Source organism: Daphnia carinata, chromosome 5 (genome assembly GCF_022539665.2).
Source record: "Daphnia carinata strain CSIRO-1 chromosome 5, CSIRO_AGI_Dcar_HiC_V3, whole genome shotgun sequence".
Lineage (NCBI taxonomy): Eukaryota > Metazoa > Arthropoda > Branchiopoda > Diplostraca > Daphniidae > Daphnia > Daphnia carinata.
In genome coordinates this window covers 3,276,227-3,300,814 of record NC_081335.1, presented here as the reverse complement: position 1 = coordinate 3,300,814, position 24,588 = coordinate 3,276,227, and the positions used below count along the sequence as shown (strand labels likewise).

The window sequence follows — 24,588 nt, the reverse complement described above, 5'->3', positions numbered from 1 at the left end:
GCGTCTGATGTTTCTGCACACAACGAAACGAATAGTTTGAAACATAATTTTTTTTTTAAATAAATAAAAAATAATAAAAGTTCATTAGCTTCGCTTTCCACGGACAACGATAAACAAGTTGATCCGGGTCGTTTCGCATTTGATAATGAACTATGCGCATATTAACAAACAGACAAATGTAGATCGTCAAAATCAAAATCAAAAACAATGATGACGACGATGTCATCAAATATGAAACAATATCTTTTGATAAATGAAATATCAGTGATTCATAATTAACGATTCCATTTTCTTTATCCGGAGATGTATGTGGTGTGCGAGCGCCACAAGTTCGATCGTGTACGGGTGTCTCTTTCACGGATGACACATCCGGCCCCTATAACATATTCGTATACATCTTTGCTGTTACGAAAGGCATAGTTCATTTTTTCCAGCGTAGTTTTTAGATTATCCAGCCCGACGTTGTGTGTGTGTGTGCAGCAAAAACTTGAGGCTCATCATCTATTGATGACGAGCCAACGAAACGATGCCAGAAACTTGCTCTTGCGGACCAACGCATCCGTTACTCTGCAATGGATATCTGAATGTTTCATTAAGCTTTTCCCCTTTGTTTTTCTTTTTCAATAGATTTAACAGTTCTTTCTAGGCAGGTTTTTTCATTAAGTATATACCAAGTTAAATCTTAAGAGATTGTCTTCTCGTTCTTGCTTTTTCATTAGACGAATAGAAAATGAACTAGTTTGCGTATCGTAAACATTCCTCGTGGCCAACGGTTTTCGCATAACATTTAGGGGATGTTTTCAAAAGACGATCGGGTTATTGGTGAAAGAAGAATATTTTTGTTATTGTATATCGTCTCGGTTAATAGACACACCGTAGTCCCTACTTTATTTGCGTATTCGAAAAGAAGGTAAAACGAGTGTGCGTTGGAATAAAAACGTACGCAGAGGTCAGCAGTGCAGAAAACGGCCAAATACAAAAGAAGAATGGAACATTTTCCATCTGAAAATCCATCGGATTAAAACAACATGATCCCGTTTTCCTAAAGAAAAAAACAGGTAGACGATGCACATCTTGGCTCGAGACACACACACAAGTTTTTGAAAAAAAAAAATAAAATAAAATTCTCGGATTTTACAATGTACCTTATCATTTCGTACGATTTTGCACACAGCAAGGAATTGGACACCTTGGTTACCTTCAGGGCCTTTTTCTTTTACCTCTCTCTTCGTCCAGGGCACATACGGGAGGTGCTATACAGACACGCTGGATGCAAGGATTAAAGGATAGAGTTTCCACGAACAAGTAAATCCCACAGCACATACAACAAAAGAGAAAGAAAAAAAAAAAAAAAAAAAGGGGTTTCATCTGGATGGACGTTTCTATGGTGTTGCCCGCGCAAAACAAGAGGGGGACCCAATCTACGATAGCCATCGGTAAGTGCGTGTCCGCATTGTGAAAGCCGATGGTTAGTTGTTTGGGCTGTGTGTATATATATTTTTCGCCACTTGTTGACGTGTCAGCAAACAACAAAAACGATATCTGATACATTTGTTTCTTTTTTCTCTTATTTTTCCTCTGAGTGTATTAAGCGAACGCATTCCGAGTGAGTGCGCACACGGAAAAACAAGACGAGGATTAAAGGGCAGGCGGTCGATGATGGAACGGACCATCAACTGATGTACATACTTTTGATTACGTCTAATGATTTAAATTTCATTGGATGTTTTTGGTTCTCCATTATTTTTTTAAAAAGCCCGGAGGAAACCTTGAACTGACGCAATAAAAATAGGGAAATATCTACGTCCATTTTTTAAAATGCTTATTTATACATACATAGGAAATATTTAGGGCCTATACACAACCGAAAGAAAAAAAAAACAGACAATGCGTTGGAATTGGTGAGAAAAAAAAAAAAAAGATTTCTCGTGGTGAACGTCACATCTCACACTGAAAGAAACAGACAGATATATATATATATACATATATTTATAGGGAGAATTGTTGAGGCAGCAGCGTAGATGCTAATCCTAAACGACGTTGATATCTCACGTAGAAGCAATTGAAGAGAAGTCGGCAACACACAATAAAAATAGCCGAACAGGACCAGACGTCAACACGCTGCTGGCCGAAAAAAAATTCTTAGTTTCTTAACATTTTGTGTGGAGGCCTAAAAAAAAAAAAAAAAAAAAAAAAATGGTGTCGGCCTGTTATATAGCGGCACGACCTGATGGATTTATACGTACGGTGGGTTTCTTCTTTTTCATGTGCGTGAGAGAGAAGAGCTTATAACGCATCCGGTTTTTTTCGAAAGGGAACGCACATATTTATCAGAGTGCCTCTCTGGACTTTGCAATGTCATTTTCTCGTACGTTGAGGAAAGGAAGGGGGGAGACGGATATATTGATCAGTTGCCGTAATATTTCGTTCCCTATTGCAACATGCGATTGGATTGCTTGACCGCCATCTTTCCCTTTTTAATACTTTTCTTTTTTGCAGATGGGACTTGCACTTAACAGAGATGCTATTAACAAAATGTGTACTTGTTTGGCTATTACCCTATTAATCCGTTTTCGGGCCTAAAAATGTATCAGATGGTCGAGATTGAGCGGGTAGTGATAGGGGAAACAGGGGGGGGGAGGGAGGATGAAGAGAGCTGATTCATATTTTTCTGGATTATGCACTCATCATTTCTGATTACCCAATATGTTCGTGTTGACTAGAAATAAAAAGAGGGGATGTTTATATGATTTAAGTTGATTTTTTTTTTCTGACATTCTGTGAGAATACGTTTTATGGAATGTTGGATTCGGGAAGAATTCCAACAAATCATTGACGCGATCGATTATTTTTTTTTTTTAGGGGGATTGTTAAAGCGCCGGGTTTTTTTTTTAATGCTAAGACGGGCAAGAATTTATTTTTTTTTTTTTTTTTTGTAGAGGATTGCCCAAGGATTAAATTGTAGGAGGTGATTTTGTGTGTAGACCGCATGACATAGAAAATAATCTATCCGCATTTTCGGGTGGATGCGGATCGTGTCCACCGGTCGGAATGGCGTACGAAATCAATAGACCATTTTTTTCCGAAAAAGAATTTCTTATTATTGCAATTTAATTTCGAATTCAATTCGAAAAAAAAAAAGAGCCAAATGTGTACGTTAATTAGGCAACGTCCTATTTTATTTTAAAACGTCAAAAATGTACGGTCGATAGTTGCATTTGTTTTCGTGACGTAGCGACATGGAGGAGGTTGCCCCCCGATGGCTGCGTCCAATCGGCGTGGAACGATGCGACAAGACTCCAGTTGAACAAGACTCCTCCCTTATTCGTAGCGCAGCCTCCGCCTTTTCATTTCCATTCTCCTTCAGCGCATGCTTCTTACACACCTTACAAGAACCCCATCTCCCATTACACACTCCGCATGTGTCCATCCGACAACTCGATTTTTCTCTTTAAAGGTTTATCGTTTTCCTTTTTCTTATATTTCGCTATCCTCTCCCCCCCCCCATCTATTTATCGAGATTCCTGATTCTTTTGTCTTTTTTTTTTCCTATTCTCCTTGTGTTTTTTTCTAATCGATTTTCCGTGTCCACCAAGGTAGAAAAGAGAAAAGGAAACCTCAGTTCGCCCAATTATGACCGGCTTATGAAGGAAGGTTCACAAACTACCCACATTCACCTATGTGGACAGGTTATATACTTAAACAATTTCTTTTTTTTTTTTTTTGCTCAAAGATTTAGAAAAGAAAATCCTCTGTGGTTTTTTTTTCGCCCTTATCCGCCCACCAAACATTGTTCGTCCAGGATAGTACACACCTATTCTCTCGCCTATATATCTTGGTGTATTATACCGAAATCACAAACAGGAGGGGAGAAAGGTCTCCATTTTTTCCTTGCCAATTTTCGTTACAAAAAAATGCTCAGGTTCTTCGTGATGTTGCCGGACCGAAGGAAAATACTAAATCGGGTATTGTGCAGCACGTAAAGGAGAAGAAATGAAAGAAATGTATTCTTCCTTACTATGTGTGTGAACAATTCAAAGGCCTCTCTTTTTCTATTGGACGCGGTCGATAGATGGAAAGAGACGCAATATAGAACGAACAGCCCAATACATTGCGATCGTGTGTTATCTTTAATACGTTCATGAAAAGAAACTTGGGTGGGCGGTGAGGAAGGCAGCAACGTCTTTTCCGCTCGATTGCATCATCCAATCAATCACGATGATATAGAACCTTTTTTCTTTTTTTCTTTTTTTTTTTAAATCCGGCCTTGCTTTTGATTTTTTTTTTTCCGCTCAATCGAATTGTATTTTTGTATTTCATCGTTCGATCAAAGTACATGCAAGAATTTCACCTATCACAAATTGTAACATTTATTAAGTCTATCTTTACCCCACCCTCCCCAAAATGTATATTTTCGAGCTGCCTACTTCAAAAGTCACGTGTCAATATTTGATCTGGACGAGACCGCAGTTGAAAACAGGAGGAGGGGAACGTGATTATTCATAGCCGCGCGGACGAACGCGCAACCAATTGATCGTGTTCTTTATTGCTATTCCTCCATACACGTTGTAGTACACAAGTAGGGCACGAGTCAATATAATATATTCCTCTTTGTTTGACCGAGTGTATCGAAAAGAACTGTGTTGAATGAGAAATTGAAACTAAAGTCAAGAAGTTTATTAAACATTTTAAAAAAGAGGGTCCCCTTTTTTTGCTCTGCTTGTTGGTCGAGTGAGCAATGCGGAAGTTCTAACGGTTGACATTTTTCGAAGCAAACGTACACGCCATCAAAACGTGTTTTCATATTTGATGGGGCTCACTTGAAAAAAGAAATTATCTTATCGATCGGACGTACAGTAGCTTTGCAAACGTCAATCATTGTGCCAGTCAAAATCTAAACAAGCGAAAATCATTGAGATCTTGCTGAAAGGTGTAGTTTTGACGTAGACGTCAGAAAGTCCATTCAGATTTCGAATTCGATAAATACTAACATTCCTCCTAGGATTATTTAAAAAAAAGACTTTTAAAGCGCTAAAATACAAACTCGACTTGATCAGAAAAAGGGAGCTCAAAGTGCTAAGCAATTAGTCTATCGTCCCCATTTTTATTCTTCAAAAAAAGGGAAATCGATACACGATGCTCGACAACCCGCGCAATCTATCAAGCACTTGTTCTTCTCTCTCTCTTTGTGTGTTGAAGAGGGCAAGAAAAAAAAAAAAAAAAAAAAGACGCTTTTGTTGAGGTTGCCGGTAGGAAATCACGGCCCCTCCCGCAAAAAAAGAAAGGGACGAGTGCACTTGTCAGACGCACAACAATCGATTGATAATAGAGCACAGATGCTCCTTCTTTCTGATGATGTGGGTTACATTCGCAGAGAGAGAGACCATTGTATGAGAAAAAAAAAGGAGAAGTCGAGGGCCTGCGGGACTGTGTCTCTCTTCGATCTATGCACTTTCGATGAAAACAATAGTTCGTTTACATCATAGGCAAAATGATTAGGATCTCTCGTCAACATATGTATTTAATTTTTGACGAAAAAAAAAAAAAAAAAAGATTTTTGGGGTTTCTCTGATTTCGAGTTTGGGTTGCGCGGAACAGATGGGTTGCCCCCCCTCTTCGCGGACCGCAACATGCCGTCGTATATCGCATATCGAACAGTTGCGATACCTTATATACCAGAGGGAAATTCGTGTGCGGGTCTTGATACAAAAAAGGGGGGGGGGAGAGAGAGAGAAGAGCCCTCAACATTCGATACTATTTTTTTTGTTTTTTATATACATTTGATTTAAAAAAAAAAGAAATCGATCGATAAACGGATATGATATAGCTTATTACGAAGCGCACATATGGGATGGTTATTTACGAACGAATAAAGGCCGGAAATGACTCACCGAAGTTTCAGCGATGCACCACACACGAAAAACACTTGGTGTAATTGAAAATGAAACGTCACTGAAAGTATGTTGGAATTTTTTTTTTTTTTTCTTTTCAAGGCGGGCAGCGTTCGGACTAGGCCAGACGATGAAGGGCAATAACACTTGCCTGAGAGGTATACAAAAAAAAAAAGGGACACCAAAATAAAAGGAATTTTTCTTCTTGTAATAAAGAAAAAAAAAAAAAAAAAATTCTAAAATCCTCAGAGAGCACGACTGGACACGATCGAGGTGTTGTTTCCCTTTTTCGGCAATGTCCAGCCAAACAACAAAGTCGAAAAAAAAAGAAATCAAATGAAAAAAAAAAAAGAAAGGGATACAAAGAGAAAATGAATCGGAAAAACTTTTGAATTGCGCGCGCTGAATTTGTTCAAAAGCCACACAAAGAATGTTCAACTATTATTATTTTTTTTTTTTTTCTGAAATTCAAAATTTGAACAAAATGTCCAGTCGTTCAATGCCGGCCACTACGACCCGTCTTTATTGGCAACACTCGAAGAACTGGCCGACATTACAAGAGTTTCTACACGACACACAACAGTCTGTCGCTTCTAACACATGAACGCACACATTTTTTTTTTTTTTCCAAACAAATAATGGACTCGTCGTAGGTAACATATTCATCACGAAGAGTGGGTGGACAATGTCGCCCCCAAACCACCGCCCACCACCCGCGTCTCACATTTAAAAAATCATTGGGCCAACGTTCAAACAGCCACTTGCCAATTTTATTTTGTCCTTTAAAAATATATTTTAAAAAATAAATTAAAATAAAAACAGGTTGTTTATTGAATTTCGCGAATTAATTATATTAATATTAAATAGTATTTTTTTTTTTTTTTGGAAAATTATTTACGTAGACGTAAAAAAAAAAAAAACATCAGACAAGTGAAACACGACAGGTAGCGGAGGGGGAACACCTTTAAGGTTTCTCCCGCTCGTGCTGCGTGTCATGTCACGGGAAAAAAAAAAAGAAAACTATAGTTACACACATGGATGAGGGAGTGGTAGATAAAAAAAAATTATTGGAAAAAAAATATGTAAGAAGACTTTCAAATGTTGATATTTTTTTTGTATATGTGTTGTCCATTCCCAATACTCCCCACGTCCCATACATTTAGCCATGGGAAGAGTTGAGGGCAGGGCCCCCCCCTTCACTCTGTCTATGATGGCCTCTACCTCTGTAGGTTTTCCTTATTATTGTATATATACATTTTTTTTTCTCTATATAGAGACAAAATATGTGACTAGATATATATAGAACGTTAAAGTCCCGGCAATGAGAGCCACACGGTCTCGCGTTCCAACTCATCGGGGCTTCCGTTCCCGACATCTATTTTGCACGCCATATGCTTCCCTTAACTAAATATACTGGCTATGTTCTTTATTCTATTTTTTTTTCTTCTTTTTTATGTATTTAAGTGCTGCTATGTGTATACAAAAAAAAACAAAAAAAAATGCGAACTTTTGTTCATAATTTGATTAGAAAAAAGAAAAAGGGGGGACCTTCACGGCGTAGCGTCCCTAATAGGTCCCAAAAACATTCGGGTGGGGTCACTTCAAATAATACATTTCTTTTCATATGATGACGGATCATCTTCTTTTTTTATCGCATACCTGGCCCAAAATATGCGTTCACGCCCAGTCAATCATTGTGTCAAAATCTGCTAAACAAGTTTTCCGTCTCGAACGTATTTCAAAACTGACCGTTTTTCACATAGCGCAAAACAAATCAAATAACATTCGAAACGAAAAGCTTGAAATATATATAGTTTCTGGTACGATGATAACAGCGGGCCGGAAAGGATTAAAAAAAAAAAAAAAAGAAATAACATTATACAACATCTCGTCTGTATATCGGTCGTTATCCGGCCCTCGGAAGAAGGAAGTCCCCCTGTTTCCTTTTGATATCTAGAAACTCTCTCTCTCTCTCTCTTATACGAATGGGATATAAATCCTTCCTAGCAACGCCACAGTGTCTCCCTTATATTTCCCAAACAGTTTTGGGATGATACCCTACAGCCAGAACCGCATCGAAAAAAAAAAAAATTGTTTGTATCTTCCTTTATAAAAAAAAAAATGAAAAAGAAAGAATAAGTATTATTACATCATATACAAACACATTTTTTTTTTCTTGTGTATTAGGATTTTTTTTTTTTAAGGGGAGGGTGTTGGTGTGCGGCATATTTATATCTAAAAGAAAAAAAAAAGATGAGTAAAAAGAAAAGGAATTCTTTTTCATTGTGTGTTATACATACATCCCCCCTCCCTCTGTGTCTGGATGATAAGGGGAGGGGTAGGGGTTTTCGTAATAATAATCCCCATTGAAAAAAAAAAAAAGAATTTAATCCGGAACTGTAACTCTTTTTTTTTTTAAATATATTTTTCGTCAGCTGATGGCAAAAGAAACGTACAAATTCAGATGAGTGTGTGTGTGTCTGTGTGTGGCAGGAATTCCAGGTGTCTAACGAGATGCTGTTACACACGTACGTGAAAGACGTATAGAGTGGGCAAAAAAAAAAAAAAAGGGGGATACATATTGGACAATAAAAAAAAATTCTACATCCCCTCAGTCCCCAAATCACATCCATCAATCGAGGAGGGCGGGGTGAAGGGTCGTGACCTTACTGCTAACTACATGTCGAAACTTGTAGGGCCCATATGCACCTCTGTATAAAGAAACAAGTCCAAAACTCCCAATGGGAGCTATTAAATCAAGACCCCTGTGCTCTCTCCCAGTTGCAATTATATGCACGTGACACTTCTCGGGGTCCTCCCTCCCCCCCCACTTCATTTTTGGGGTCCACCACTGGAAAAAAAAAAAAAACCTTCAGGTGCGTTCTTGCTGGGAGGGCGCACTTCCACCTGTGTGTGTAGGGCTAACAGGAGCAAAGTCAATTGGGTGTATAATAAAAATAAATCACACCTTATTTTTTATTATACACCCTCCAACGATTGATTTTTTTTTTCCTACGTGTGGACTGATCTCTGTCTTCATTGTTCTCCTCACGCCCGTGACACACCTGCGACTGTGTAGGAAACAATTCTAGAAAAATACATCTATAGGTTTGATTTTTTGAAAGTGAATAATATGCCAAATAGATTTAAGGATTTCGGAAAGGATATGGAAAATCGCCTTAAATGGTTGCTATTCAAATAAAAAAAATAAAAGAATTCGAGCGGAGAGAATGCAAAGCTGATGATGAGCTGAAGCACACACACACATTTGAATATTGGTATTAACGAAAAGATTAAACGTGTTTTGGTGTTTTGGTCTTGAAGTGTCAGGTTGTTAGGACTGATTTAAACCGATCATATCGAGACAATCTTTGATTGGCTAATCGATTTATAAGGATTTGAATCATTTGACTTTGCTAGACGGGTGTCGATCGTGACCGACATAAGTCCCGCTAACAGGGTGGGGCTAAAGGTCTTGCGGGAGGGCGTTGCTGGCCATTTTGCACAACAGACCATTTTCTTTTTGAAAACAGTACATTTTTTTTTTTTTTTAGCTTCAAAACACCTTTGTTTTGGAAGGTTTTGCTTTCTATTTGATGTCGATCAGTGAACTGAAAGTTTAGCGTGTCGCGATCGCATTTCAAAGACAAAAAGAAGCGCCGCAAAGGACTCGATGTCGCGAGTTCAAACGCAGCAAACAGGAACCAAATTATGTTTGAAAAAAAAAGAACGTCTGAAAATAGAGACATCCCAAATATTTCACGTCAGTCTGACACCTCAAAATATGAAGCAAATCCTTTGCGTAATAGAACAGAAAAAAAAAAAGGTGTGCCAACATCCGAGTTCATATACTGAGTTATAGTGTCGGTTTCTTTTTTTCTTCATTTGAAAAGGTTCACCTTTTTATTACAGAAAAAAAAAAAAAAAAAATGCGTTACAAAAGAACGTCACATCCGGTTTTACGATGAGAATTTTTTTCTGGAAGTCGATATAAATAAATAAGAAAAAAAAAATGGCCTTCATAAAAAGAAAAAAAAAAACATGTGACCATTGAGAATAGGCGAACATCAACAACTGCGCATTCAATTGGTGAACGCGCAGAGGGAACTGTTTGAATAGACAAGATATGAATGAGATGTGGAACAGGTTCGTAAGCCCGAGGGCGCGCAAGAACAGGAAGTCGTGTTGACAATCTGTATAGGTGTTATATGAATTTTTATGTATATATATATTTCCGACGGAATACACGTCTTCCGTCACCTTTCTTGGCCTTCCGTTATGATTCAGAATTTTTTGCTTCTCAGCCTCTGCAAAGAGTCTGTTTTTTGTTTGTTTTTTTTATAATATGAGGTGGACACATACGGTTTCTATAGTTGAGTCACACCAAAGATTGAAATAAAAAAATATGAACATTCATCGTGTTTGGTTGGTGAGGATAAAAAAAATAAAAAAAGGCTACTGTGTGTTCCTTCACGACTACCCGTCTTGAGGCCTTTAGGGCTCCCCGAAGGTGAATAACACTGGGCACAGTAGCTAGCGCCATGTCAACCTATAAATCACGCTTTTTTTTTTATTTTATTCACGTGAGCTGTAAGCCTTTTTTTTTTTTTTCTCTTTAAACTTGCTGCAATCCCGCACAGTCACGTTAGAAAATCAAACTTTTTTTTTTGGCGTCCTATTTTTATGTTTGGCGATTGGTCCGTGCGTAACGCAATCAACGTAACATTTGATAGCGATAACAGTTGGACATTTAAAACCTGATCTAGATCCAGGTGTGGGAAGTGTCGCAGCTGTCCCCGTTTTTTTGTGTTGTTGTTTTTCTTTTCTATTCCATCCAAGGATTTGTATTTTTTTATTTTTTTTTATTTTGAAATATATTTTTGCATCATGATGGGCACGTAGTCCTTTGCATGTTGCGTATAGACATGAAAGGGAAAAAAAAAAAAAAAAAGAGGGAGAATGAATAGACGAAGGGAGGGATGTGTGTATAATCCGGCGGATGATTCCGGACTGGACGAAAAAAAAAAAAAAAAAAAAATCCATCCCCTCCCTTCTTTTTTTTTTTTTTTTTTTTTTTTTTTGCTATGCTCATTGCATCAAATGTTTTCATTGGCTGATCAATTTCAAACTGAATAAGTGAAATGGAGCGACAGGAACCGTATTGAACATTGAACCGAATTTTGTTTGTGTATTGTGTGTGATAGTATCCGAGGAAAAAATTGTTATAATATTATATTTATATATATTTCAAATAAGAAGAGTTGAGACGAACGCCATCGAGAAACGGGGTCCAAAAAATGTTCCAGGGTGAAATGAGTTGATGGCAAAAACCAAAATGGAAATGTGCGGAAATGGATACGATTGATATTTTTTTTTTTTTTCATTTTTTTTTTTTTTGATCGGTTCTTTTTTTTTTTTTGTCACACACACACACACACACACATACACACAAAAAATGGGAAGTTAAAAATTGAGACACACATCACAAACGAAAAATATTAGATACACACACGCAATTGTGGGAGGGAATTGAAATGACTCGGAATGCGACACTTTTTGTTCATCAAAACAAGAAACAAATGACGATCGATAAGACAGGGAAATTGTTTACGTGATATGACGCAATCAGAAATGAAATGTTGTCCATTTTTGTTTTGTTTTTCTTCGAATAGGAAAGTGAAACAAATGCAACACACAAGACGAAAAAACAAAAAATGAATCAACTCAATGTTCAGTTTATCCCGAAAAATATTTACAAGTTTCAATCGATTGAAAAGAAAATGTCACACACAGAAAGACGACAATCAAATCAAAGAAAAAAAACATTTTGAGCTATAATCAACAAATTTTCTCATTTAGGAATTTCTTTCCCAAAAAAATAAATACCAAGATTTGAATTGAACATCCCCCACCCCTTTTGGAAAAGAAAAACACATCCAGAACATCAGACTTAACTCTCGTCCCCCCCAAAAACACGAAATTAATTAAAAACCATAACAATTTTTTTTTTTTTTCAAATCCAAATAATTGTCTTGCCTTTTTCATATTCAATCAAAATATACAGTTCTTGTTTTTTTTTTTTTTGTTTTTAAAAGGAAAGAATTCGGGGATATAAAATAAATCGGGTGGGGCAGCTGGAAACACGAAGAGACGAGACAGGAAGAAAATGACAATTAATATCGATAAATGAATTTTTGTTTTCTCATCCCCAGTTTCAAATTCTCTTTAAATCCGTAGTCAAGAAAATATGGTCACATAAAAAAAAAAAAAAAAAAAAAAAAAAAAATCCAAGATAATTCTAAAAGAAAAAAAAATATAAAGGGCGGGGATTCAAGGGCAAAATCGAAAGATGAGGGGGGGAAGACACTATTTGATCTCTTTTTCTGTGTAAGTTAATGTTTTTTTTTTCAAAGTCATCACATAAAAACAAAAATGACGTCGGGAAAGACACACACATAAGGAGAGAGAAAGTAAATGAAGAATATTTCAGGATCTATACACGAAAATTGTGAAATAAAAACTCAAACGCTCACAGCACTTGAAATTTGGCCTCGTAATCCAAACAGTCTTGCTGCTGTTGCTGTTGCGATCCGCCGCTAGGAACAGTCGGTCGGCCGTTGCCGATGACGACACCACCGCCGTGATGATGATTCGCCTGGACGGCCGCCTGAGCGGCTGCCGAAGCGCTGGCATAGGCCGATTGAGCCGATCCCGGGTAACTAGACATCTATAATTTGAAAATAAAAACATTCAAATTCAAATCCTGAAATGAAAATGAAAAAGAAATAACTTACCTGTCCGTAAGATCCCATGGAATGATGATGACTGGCCATGGAATGGGTACTGTGGTGGTGATGGTGGTAGTCCATGCCGACGTTACTGTAATAAGGAGCCGCATTGGCGGCGGCAGCGGCAGCAGCCGCGTATCCTCCAGCCGTAGCTACACCGTAGCATCCGGCCGGACTCGGGTTGGGTGATGGATAACCGGTTGGCATCATACCCATTGGGGACATGCCGTGCATCGAACTAGGTGACGAAAACGAGCCCATGGAACCGCTCATCGGAGTGCCGACCGACGAATTCGACCCCGTCATTTTAGGTCCAGCGGCGAGGCCGTAAGAGCCGGCCCGTTGCGGCGAAGGAACGTGAAAATCGTGTCCGCCCCAGAAATTCGTATTGCCGCCATTTCCATAACCTCCACCGACACTGCCTACACCTCCGCCAGTAGAAGCGTGTGTAGAGACGTCAACCATACCGGCCACCATCGTGCCGTAACCGCCCGTCAATCCGCCGGCACCTAACGGTGGAGGCGTCGGTGTAGGCGTTACAGACGACGACGGCGTGTGCGGAGAGTGTAGGGGAAGCGAGGAAGGCGGACTGCAATCGCGATGCATCTTCGTTTGATGTTGTTGTTGTTGTTGCTGCTGCTGAATTTGCTGCTGTTGTTGCTGCAGGCCAAGACCCGGCTGACTCGGAGTCGAATTGATGATCGACGATTGTTGTTGTTGTTGTTGCTGTTGTTGGCGGTTCGAAACGGGGCTGCCCGGCGAGTTCTTGATCTTCTTAGGCCTCGGTGTTCCGGTGCTCTTGCTACCACCAGACCCTCCGCCGGAATTTTGCTGCTGCTGTTGTTGCTGTTGCTGCTGCTGCGACTGTTGGCGACACTTGGCCCGTCTGTTTTTGAACCAAACCTGATTTGTTTTCAAAATAATAAATATTTCAATAGGCATTTAGAGTGTACAATATCCCGTTAGAATATGCAAAAGAAGCTGACGTAATTTCTGTCCAGTTTAAAAGAAAAATTGGGGTAAATTGCGAACGAAAGTGTTAACAGACGTGTCTGGCTATTCAAACGTCATAGACGAACATTTTAAAAGGGTCAAAATGAAAAAGATTTACAACTAGACGTGCCGGTCCTTTTCAAAAAGACATCAACCGTTGGGGGCTATTCAAATGTTCCTCTTTTCAAAAGGACACATTCGAAAAAGGAAAAGTGTGTGGCGCGTGGACAACAACGTCCAACATGTTTCTCAAATTTCTAAGCACAAAAAAAAAAAAACGGGACACGGTGTGCGCCGGAATTACCGGCCATTTAACGACGCCATCGTTTTGCAAGACTGGAACAACAGTAAAAAAAAAAAAAAAAAAAAAACAGAAATAGAATGATGTACCTGGACACGAGATTCAGGCAGGTTGATTTTGAGAGCCACTTCTTCGCGCATGAATATGTCCGGATAACGAGTTTTAGCGAATAATGATTCAAGAACATCCAGTTGGCCACGAGTGAACGTCGTCCGTTCTCGCCTCTGTTTCCTTCCAGCTCCGTTACTCCCTAAATTTGGAAATCGTAAACGAATTGCAATTTAAGACCACGTGTTTTTTTTTTTTTAATGAGATTCCATTTTTGAAAAATGAAAAAATTGGAAGACTGGAAAAATCAAAAGTAAAAGAAATTCATATTTACATGGTCGGTCCATACCTGGAGGGAACCCGACGGCCGAGTGGAGCGGGTCCATGGCCGACGGAGGCATAGCCAAACCGGCCAGACCGGGCATTCCACCGCCGCCGACGCCCACCTGAGCGTGATGATGATGAAGTCCTACTGGGCCCATGCCGACTCCCATGTTCATGGCGTACGGGTTGCCTTTGGCCAGGTAGGCCATGATGTTGGCAGAATTATCAATTTTCGAGTTTCCACACGACTCTAGCAGACGATGATTCAATTCGAAAACGTAATTCAAGATGTCGTCCTTGTTGCTATTGTCGACTGCTGCTGCTGCTGATGATGCCCAGTGATCAGCAGCACCGATGGTCAACCACTCCACGCTGATGTGTTTTCGACTTTCCTCGATGATCTTTACACTTGAATCACAACGAAGAAACAACACTTGGAGAAAAAACAAGGTAGGAAACACTCAACTTTTTTTTTTCTTTTCCCTTTGATGGATATTAAAATGAAGAGTGTGTGGAGTGTACGCAGTCTGAGAGACACGTCACAGCCGGTCGATAGTTCACTTTGCACTGGCCTGGGCCGGATCAAGTCTTGACACAAGTGAAAAAAAAAAAAAAAAAAAATAAGACGAAAAAAGATTTGGATCTCCTCCTCCCTTTTCTTTTTTTTTCTTTTTACTTCTTCCAGTGTGTGTCCTCGCCTTCCCCCCTTTTTTTTTTTCTTCTTCTTCTTTCCAAGAAAACCTTCACGATCGGTGACGATATGGCAAGTTCACAAGGAAGAAAATGGGAGGCGAGTGTCCCCCACGCAGTGGAAGGAGGAGTGAAGGTTCTTTTCAATCTCCTTCCTCTTTTTGCCCAGCTCCACCTTTTTTTCTAGCCTTCGGCTTTCTTGGTTATCTCGTGGTTTTTCGGTTGCTGCTTCCTCTGACCAAATTGATTTGATTGACCAAAATCCAGCCAGGAGATTCCAAAAAATGTTGCAATTCAACCTGTTGATGAAACGTAGAGAAATGTGGTTGAAAACCAAAAGCGTTTCGTACAAATGGAGTGGTTACAATTTGTGAAACAATGGACGTGGGGGGGGGGATGAGAACGAACGCCCACACAAAAATCAAAATGGCGGATTTTTCTTTTTTTTACCTTTTTTTTTTTATTTCAAGGGGAGGAAGAAACGATTTGCATACTTTTCTTCTTCGTCTGATTTATTTTTCGATATTCTTTTGTTTCGTTTTTTTTTTCTACTACGTCTGGGGACAATCAGGTGGGAGGGAAGAACGTCAAGAGTTTCTTTTTTGAGAGGGGATATCTTAAAGGTATCTCTTCATTTCCGAGAGACAAAAGGTTCTACCACTATTTGAGAGAAAGAGGACCCAATTAAAAGGTAGACTTGGTTAGTATAGCAACAATCGAAAGAAAGAGTCTACACAACAGCAGCTACCTGATTTGACCACGCCTATTCATCTCCCACTTGTCAATCAAAAAATCTTTCAAAACTCTAGATATATACTATACATATATTCTTTTGATAGTCATAGTAGTATTTTTGCTACATTTTTCATGAAAGAATCTCTAAAAAACTCTAGGGAACGTTTCAGTTTCCGTCTGTCGTGTTTCCCACGGACGAAAATGTTTTTTTTTTTTCATCTTTTTTTTTTTTTGATTGTCCACCATTTTTCTTTTTCTCATTAAACAAAAATGGCAACGTTCATTTGGGAATCGTTTTTCCCTCCAACCAAAGGCATAATTGTCGTCTGCTAGGCACGTTTTTTTTTTCTCTTTCGAACTTGTTGCTCTCTCTTTTCGTCACTGCGAAATGATAAAAACGCCCAGGCAATTTCGAACAACTGTGATGATTACAGTTTATAAACTGATTTCAACGAAGGAAAAACTCGTGTTTTGTCCTGATTGTATTTTGCGAGTGACAAATGGCGTTGAAAAACGACCACCAGACGGGAGTGTGGGAAAAGTGAGTAGAATACGTGCACAGGACAAGAAAAGAAGTGAATAAATAGGGAAAAAAAAAGGGGGGAGTTACCAGTATATATATATACACATGTGTGTGTGTGTGTGTGTGTGTGTGTATGGTGAATGAAATAAAAGTAACAAATCGAAGGATTAAAATGCCCCAACTATACATCCCCCGACAGAGATATAGGTTGGTTACCGCCTGCTGAGCTTGCTGACAGCTGCGTACGTTACTACCCCTCTCCTGCTTTTTGTGTGTGTTAGCATCTCAACCGAACTACCCCGGCCAAAAAAAAAAAAAAGTATGTCTCTCTTTTTTTTTTTTTTTTTTTTTTTATTCTTTCTTGTTGTTTTGTTTGTTGTTGTATTTTTTTTTTTTTTTCGGCCAGCCCTCACACACAACGGGCCATCATCATTTTCTCCTGGGCAAAAAGCCCTACCCCACCCTCCGAAAAAGAAACTCTTCATTTCCCTTTTTGGTGGGGACGACCTTTGAACCTTCGTAGCAAAAAATTTCGCCCTTCATGTTTTACAATGACAAATAATAACTCGAACAAGAAACTTTGTCTTGATCTCCAATCCCCACTAGAGCTGACCACTTCTTTTATTGTTTTATTTTTTTTTTTTTAAATCTATTATTAAATTCCCAATCATCTTCATTTGCAAAAAAAAAAAAAAAAAAGAAAGGTCCATTGAACAGTAGCACAAACTAACGGAGCTGGAAGCCTCTGAGGTAGAAACCCTAGGTGGTAGTGCCTAATTGACTCCTTGAACCTTTATACACATTTTTTTTTTTTTTCTTTTTTCTTCTCCTCTTTCCAAAAGGGAGGGGAAGGTTTGATAGGCCCTCATCGTTTACCCTTATAGGCCCCGTTCTTCTTCTTTTTTCTTTGTAGAGAAGGGGGTAAAACAGCTTAATGATTTTCCAAGTAAAAATCGTAGGGACGTGATGGACACGCACTGAATAAGAGAAGCGATATTTAATAGATGAAAGATGATCGTTTCTTGATGGGTTATTTCACCTATCCTCGTGGGGTACTGTTTTTCCATTTGCAGTTGGAAGAGAGAGGGTGTAGGCACGAGCCATCCGACATTCCGATGACGGATGGAAAGGGGGTATGGAAAAAAAGGTCATCCAAAGAATGAAGAAAAACAAAAACGAATTTCTCACGGCCATCGGTGTGTGTTGGTTTTTTTTTTTTTTTTATTCACGACCGGATATATGCGGAAGCCGGAAGAAAAACAAGAAGGGTGGAAAGAAAAAAAAAGAAAAAGAGATGGTCATTTAGGATTCGGCGAACAGATTTGGAAAACAATAAGCGCAGAGACAAGAGTTACATAGCCAGTTAATCTCTATTAGCTTATAGATCCGGAAGTCGGATGCGAACCCCCCCTGGTACGTGATTCGTATCGTCAACGCGGCTCGTACACATTTTTACGGTGAAAAACTCATCGTTATTTTTATATAATAATGTCATCTCTCTTTTTCTGTAAAGGAACACGCACAAAAATGCGGCGAGGGAGTAAGGGGGAGGGAATCAAAGTTAACTTCCGCGCACTTCCGCCCATCAATCCTTCTCCATATTCCCCCCCCTATTCTGTACACCATCTTTATAGGGAAAAAAAAAGGGCTACCTTGTTTGTCTCTTTTAGATTTGATAGCCAACCGTTTGAACACATTCACATTGATAGACCGACGGGAAATCCTTGTGTACATTTTCGAAGAATTCCGGAATTGCTACGAATGGACATTTTTTTTTTCTTTCCTGATAGTCAGAGGAAATTGAATTTTTTTTTTTTTTAAAGCCAACAATTTTAAATGAGGGGATTTTTGTTTCTTTTTTTTTTTTTAAGTAGAGAAAAGAATCAAATCCTTTGTGTTTTGTTGATTTCACGCGGTCAGATTTGTCTAGTCGGAGGTGTGCGTTCGGAAATAGAAACTACTTAACCCATCGACACGTATGTGTACACACGTAAAGAGAGGGCATATATATGTATATACATACATATATATACAGAGGAGAGAGAGAGAGAGAGATAAGTGAGCCGCTCTGAGCTTCTAATAATCGGCCTAAAGTGTCTTAGTCAAATTGAGAGTCTATAAACCAATAAGCTCCCGGCTTTTGCCGTCTCCTATTGACTTCTTTTCTTTTCTTGTTCAACAATTTTTCATTTCCATTCGTTTTCTTTTTTTTTAAAAATAGATTCATTCATTAAAAAAAAAAAAAAAATTCAAATTCGAATTTTACCCGCCAATGTGAGAGCAATTCAAAAAAAAAAAAAAAAAAAAATTCATTTGGAAATGAAAATGTTCTTACCTTTTCGATGATTCGATCGATGATTGTTTGCCAGAGCTCCAACTTTGCCTTCACGAAAATATTCACAAACGAATTCACAGAGTGTGTTGTTCGATCGCCCAAAATTTCTAGTTTCGATTCCCAACCGATGAAACTTCAAAGTTCCTTCTTCTTCTTTTTTTTTTTTTGTGTGTCCTTCCGTCTCTTCCAGTTGTAAGAGGCTTCCAAAAGCCGGTGTGTATGCTCTCACAACTTAAGATGGTCTTAAGAGAAGGGCCCGCTCTTTTTCTTTTTTTTTTTTTTTCTTCTTCTTCTTCGTCTTGCTTTAAGCTGCTAGACTTTAGTGTACTAGTACTTAAGGCCTATATACGTGTGTGTGTGTGTGTGTGTACTTAAAAATCTGACCACGCGACGTTGCGATAAGCCTCCTACTCTCCTGTAGCCTGACTGACTGCGTGTTGTCTGTAGTGATGTTTTAGCTCTTCAGCAGTTCGGGTCCCTGGCAGTGCGACGACGAACTAGCGCAGCAGCAACACAAAACTGCCACCAAAGCAAACCCAACCATCCACACACACACACACTCACTCACACACAGCTTTTAGGAAAAGGAAAAGAAAAAAACGTTTTCGGATCCGCTTGCCCTTCCCTTTTCGATCCTGGAAAATTGTTTCTTATTTTTTTTTTCTATTTTTCGTTCTTTTTTGTGTGTGTGTGTGTGTGTATCGTTGCTAACGTTGGGAGGGAGAAGAATATTTCTTTTTACATTGGGGGGGGGGGGGGGAGGGAGCAAAATGAGAGTTGCTGGAAGCGTTGGGTCGGTACGGATGCCCCGCCTTTTTGATTTCCATCTCCGCCCTTTAGATCCGCCTTTCGTTATAACCAATCAGACTGTCCCAACTCCGCCCAGGATGCGTCTCTCCATTGGATGCGCCACTCCGTTCCGGATCTTTGCATCCGCCCAATCCTCCTCCGTCCGGCGCACCTCCGTGAATCACCCCCCCCCCCCTCCCAATTTTTGGCAAATGCACACATTTGTGTTTTCGCTAATGATTTCAATTGAATCTTGCGAACAAAATTTCGAAATAAGAACAGAAAAAGATAGGCAAAAAAAAAAAATTAGGATTTGTTTTCTTCTTGATCCAGGGGTTAAGTCGTTTGACCAAGGCGAGATCCCTCTTCTTTCTTTCAAGTTGTAAAAAAAAAAAAAAAAAAAAAAAAAAAAAAGAGAGATACAATTGGAAAACAAGTGTCATCCACTCGTTGATTTAATGCCGTCTAAAGATACATCGAAATCCCCCATTGTGGTTCGTGTTGGTCATCGGCTCTTTCTTAGTTTCATCTACTCCGCTTTGAGAAGGTGCGTTTTCGACGGATCTATATAGTAGTGGGGCCATATAGAAGACCGAGTCTCTATACAGAGGAAAAAGAGCTAATACACTTGAAAAATGACGAGTGACGACTAAGAAGGATCGGATTTTGATTGAGGGCGAGAAAAAGCCATCACTAAGTAGCATATAAATACAAAAAAAAAAAAAAAAAAAAAAAAGAGAAAGGAGAAAGAGAGACCCTATATACTTGATCGGCTTTCGTACGGGTGTGTATGTCTCCACTACTGTTGATGTTATTTTATATACACACAAAGTATTTATGTGCCACTTGAAGAGGCAAAAACATGTGTAGGACTTTTCATTTTTCTGCTGAATTTGCAGCATCGGTTGGGTTGTTATTAGCTCTTGTTTATATATCTGTGCCGAGTGAGTAGAAACACGTTGCGGTGGGAAGGGCGAAAGGAAGCAACACGTTGACACAATATATATAACGTTAGACGCGGCAATAATCGACTTATGAGATGAGAACCCGCAATAAGCTGTTGATTCAAAGCTCAGTCGACTTTAGCCCGTGTGTCTGTGTGTGTGTGTCCTACAAAGTATATAATAGACTATATACACACAGATAGAGGAGCTTGTTCGTGTGATGATGTTTGTTTGTTTCTGATCGCGCGTTTAAGCTTTTTTTTCTTTGATTTTTTTTTTTTTTTTTTTTTCCTGAGCCATCCCATTCATTGGATGGTATTAAATCATCGTTGTGTAGATTGTATGGGGATCGGTAAAGAATTAAAAAAAAAGAAACACTCGTACACAAAGGGGAAGAGCCAATCCAATCATCTCGAGAATCAGAGCTCGTCATGAGATTTTTCGCGTAGAGCTTAAATATATTTAATCAATTACTAACTTTTTTTTTTTTTTTTTGCTTTTCTCTTTTTACGAATTCGAAACTGTCGATCTGAAAATAAGAAAAATAACGTTTTCCGTTTATTGTTTGGATTTTATTATTATTTTTTTTTTAAGCGGCGGCTAAAGAAAAATTGACACATGAAAAGGAGTGAGAAGGGAAATATTTTTTCGCGAAAAGATTTCGTTTTCTTTTGTGTGGAGGCAAGAACGCTGTCTATGTGACAGGCGGCAAATGTGCGCATAAAAGGGCACCCTCCCCCCTCCTCCAATCGAATGCAAACGCGTCGACAGCAACTGTGTGTGTATCAATAGGCCAAGCATTTCACGCCTCGGCATCTATCTGTATACACATACACACACAGCGCATACGTTTAGACGTATATATGCCTACAAAATAAAACAGCCAAAAATTGTATAGGGGGTTCCCTACTTATGTATACATAGAGAGGAAGGAAGAGTACGGGGGAGGGGGGGGGAGAGTGAAGTAGAGCAGAAAAATGAGGAATGGATATCATTGCACAGCAGGCCATCATCAGTTCGTCGTTTTCCCCCTTATATATTTGCAGTCTCAATCATAGGCTTCTTTTTTCAATCATGGATTTTTCTTTCTTTGATTGACCAGAGGGGCTTTTATGCATCTATTTTTAAGGTGGTTTAGGAATATATATATATAGGGGTAGGTGGAGTTAGGCCAGGTGAATAGCAGAGTACAGTTATATACACCGTCTGGGTTGTTTAGAAATATTTATTCTTTTTTATTTTTCGCCGTGTTTTTGGCTGCCCGTCGTTGCGGTTCAATTGGCAGAAAATTGCTAATTTCGCATGCTGGCCTATTTATATCGTTTTGTACCTTTTTTTATTTACTCTAACGTTCTCAATGTGTAGGGAACAGAGTCGTTTTTGTTCAAACGGTTCAGCGTTAATAATCGATCCGTATCGCCATATCGAAGGGAAGAAACTCATGAACTCTGAATGTCTAGCCCCCAACTTGTGTTGTTATGTGTGTGTGTGTGTGTGTGGACATCACACAAAAGAAATTGAAACTCTTTTTTTTTTTTTCCTCTACAACGTATATAGGCCTCTATATGTTTACAATCAATGCTAGGCTATCGGTTGTGTGTTTGATTACGCCGCAGATAGCGCAAGGATCGAAGCAACCCTCTTTTTTCGCTTATGGAGAGCCAGCATAAGATGTTATCTTTTTTTTTTTTTTTTTTTTTTTAGTCTTGTCCTTTTACATCTGAAAAAGAATTTTTTTTTTAAATGTTTTGGATCTTCTCGTACGACCAACGGTCGCGTGCTGTTTTGTAGACTTTGATTGTAACACACAAAAGAGGGAAGGTTCTCTTTTTGAAAAGCGGGATTTTGATTCTATTTTTATTATTATTATTATTACGAAAAAAAAAAAAAAAGGAAATTCAAATGTTGTTGATAAAAGGACAATTTCACCTTGCCCCAAAAGCCGCTGTAAATTATGCGCTTAGTTCCGACTCTTGTAATGTACGCCTCTCCACAAGTGGCGAATAGAAAAAGATAAAATTCTAAAAACTTCTTTTTTCTTCCCTTTATTTCGAAGTAAAGTTAAGGAGCTTACGTATACGCTACAAGACTATATAGATCTATAATATGACCACGTGCGGTAGTGTGTTGGCCACACGTACTTTTTTTTTTATTTTTTTTTATTTTATGAATACTAATAACAGACAAATGAAAGATTAAGAAGCGGACGCGCGCGCGTCGCCAAACTAAATATAGCGCCCAGCACTTAAAAAAAAAAAAAAAAAAAAAAACGAGATGCGTGTGTCCATCCTGCTGGGCCACGCATACAGGAGCGCGCAACTGTTTCAAACCATATTTTTTTTTTTTTTTTTTAAAGGTGTTTTAGCCCACAAGTCAATGAGAGTCAAGGAGCGCCAGAGAACGTAAATCCTTCTACAAAAGCTTTTGAAAATCCCTTGCAATTGCAGTTAGGTTTTACCTCAATCTTATTTAAATGAGAAATTTTCGAGCTGTGTAGGAAAAGTTTGAAAAGAAGGTGTGAAAATGTTGTTGGCGCGCGTATTTTTTGATATTGGAGAGACCAACGGTCGCGTGCTCTTTCTATAAAGCAACAATGAAACTGTATTATTATTACAACGATTATTATCATTTTGCGACGCAGTTGAACTCGAAACCTTCCCTCCCACCCCTCCCCCTGGAACCGAAATTGTTGACACAAGAGTTTCTCTTTTTTTTTTTTTTTTTTTTTTTATGTTCATCTCCTCCCAATCTATTACATCAAAAGGTAACCCGAGATGAACATCATTTTTTTTTTTTTTTTTTCAAGTTCACCCAACGATTGAAAATGAGTATTAAGATGGCGCACGCCCGACATCAGACACTTTTATTCACACACACAAAAAAAAAGTAGATGGATCCCCCTATAAAAAAAAAAAAAAAGGGGGGCACACGTTTGGCCATTTCTAAGCCATCCGAACGATAGCATCGCATCATCCGCCATCCAGTTGTTGTTGTTGTGTGTGTGTGTGTTTTTAGCCCGTACAATCTGCAAATGGCATCGAAAATTAGCGGTTTCCACTTTGGAGAACACGAGACGGAAGCCCACGTAGATGCTAATCGATCGCCACGACATCTCAGCTGCTTTTTTTTTCCAAAAACTCTCTCTTGTTGGGTAGGGGGGAGGGAAACATATACGCAGTATATTGGCCTGTTCAAATACTATCACGATAAAGATGTCAAACCCCCAAAAATAGGCCTTTTTCCTCCCCAACCGCGAGTGTGTGACTATTACGAATGTGTGTGCGTTAATGTTTGTCCACGTTTCTTTTCCTATGTACGGCCTCGGTTTTTTTTTTTTTTTTTGAAGTGAGAGATCGTGTATTTTAGCCGTCGTGTTGACTTTGCACATAGGACCGTTAGGCCTATACCGAATGTTACCCCCGCCCGATTCATTCGAGAATCTCACCGCATATAGAGGCCTCTTTTTTCAATGACGTGTGTGTACAAGAGGATGGCATTCACACGTCGCTTGTAATAACAACGAGCCTAGACGAAGCCATCACTATATATATGTGTGTGTGTGTGTGTGTGTGTGTGTACTTTTTATTCGGTGTGTAGGGTGCCCTATTGATAATATATATATATACATCGATTCTTGGTGGATATTTTTCTAGCCGGCTGCAACAAGCACAGCGATGATAGACAGCTCCAAACTTTTGTTTGGGCTATGGAAGGGACAAATTTTTGTTCGTGTTTGATTTTGTCGCCCGTTGAAAAAAAAAAAAAAAAAAGTAAAAGACGATCGAGAAATTGTTCGTGGCCCTGTCAAATTGAGGGGGGTATTTTTGGTTTTGTTCCTCCATCCATATCAAAATCATCACTCCCCTACCATCTTTTCTAAGCTCCCCCTTTTTTTTTTATGTATATATTTTGCATTAACAATGGATGGAATGAAAAAAAAAAAAAAAAAAAAAAGAAAAGAAGAAGAAGGCCACTGCCAAAAGAATAACAATAATAATAGGGACGATGGTTATACGAAACGGTTGAAAGTCCTCGTATAGAGTGCAGAAATATTGAGGAAAAGTGTGCGCTCACCCGCCCATTTTTTTTTTTTTTTTTTTTGTGTGTATACAGAATCGTTCCGGCCAAATGAATTATTCATGGCTACCTCAAAGCAAAGCGAGCCTTTTATTGGGCATTTTTCCTTTTGACAATGTCCAGAATCGCATTTTTCTGCGGATCTTTTTT

At 38.9% G+C, this 24,588-nt stretch overlaps 1 protein-coding gene across 1 annotated transcript; it reads right to left on the bottom strand.

Moving 5' to 3' along the window:
- Positions 1–11,065: 11,065 nt before the first annotated feature.
- On the bottom strand, positions 11,066–14,976 carry LOC130696388 (homeobox protein OTX1-like). Its single transcript, XM_057519475.2, has 4 exons — positions 14,356–14,976; positions 14,063–14,223; positions 12,686–13,582; positions 11,066–12,618 (listed from the first exon to the last, which is right to left on the bottom strand). The coding sequence occupies exons 1-4, from the start codon at positions 14,552–14,554 to the stop codon at positions 12,421–12,423; spliced, it is 1,455 nt and encodes a 484-aa protein (XP_057375458.1). The 5' UTR covers positions 14,555–14,976; the 3' UTR covers positions 11,066–12,420.
- Positions 14,977–24,588: the final 9,612 nt, after the last annotated feature.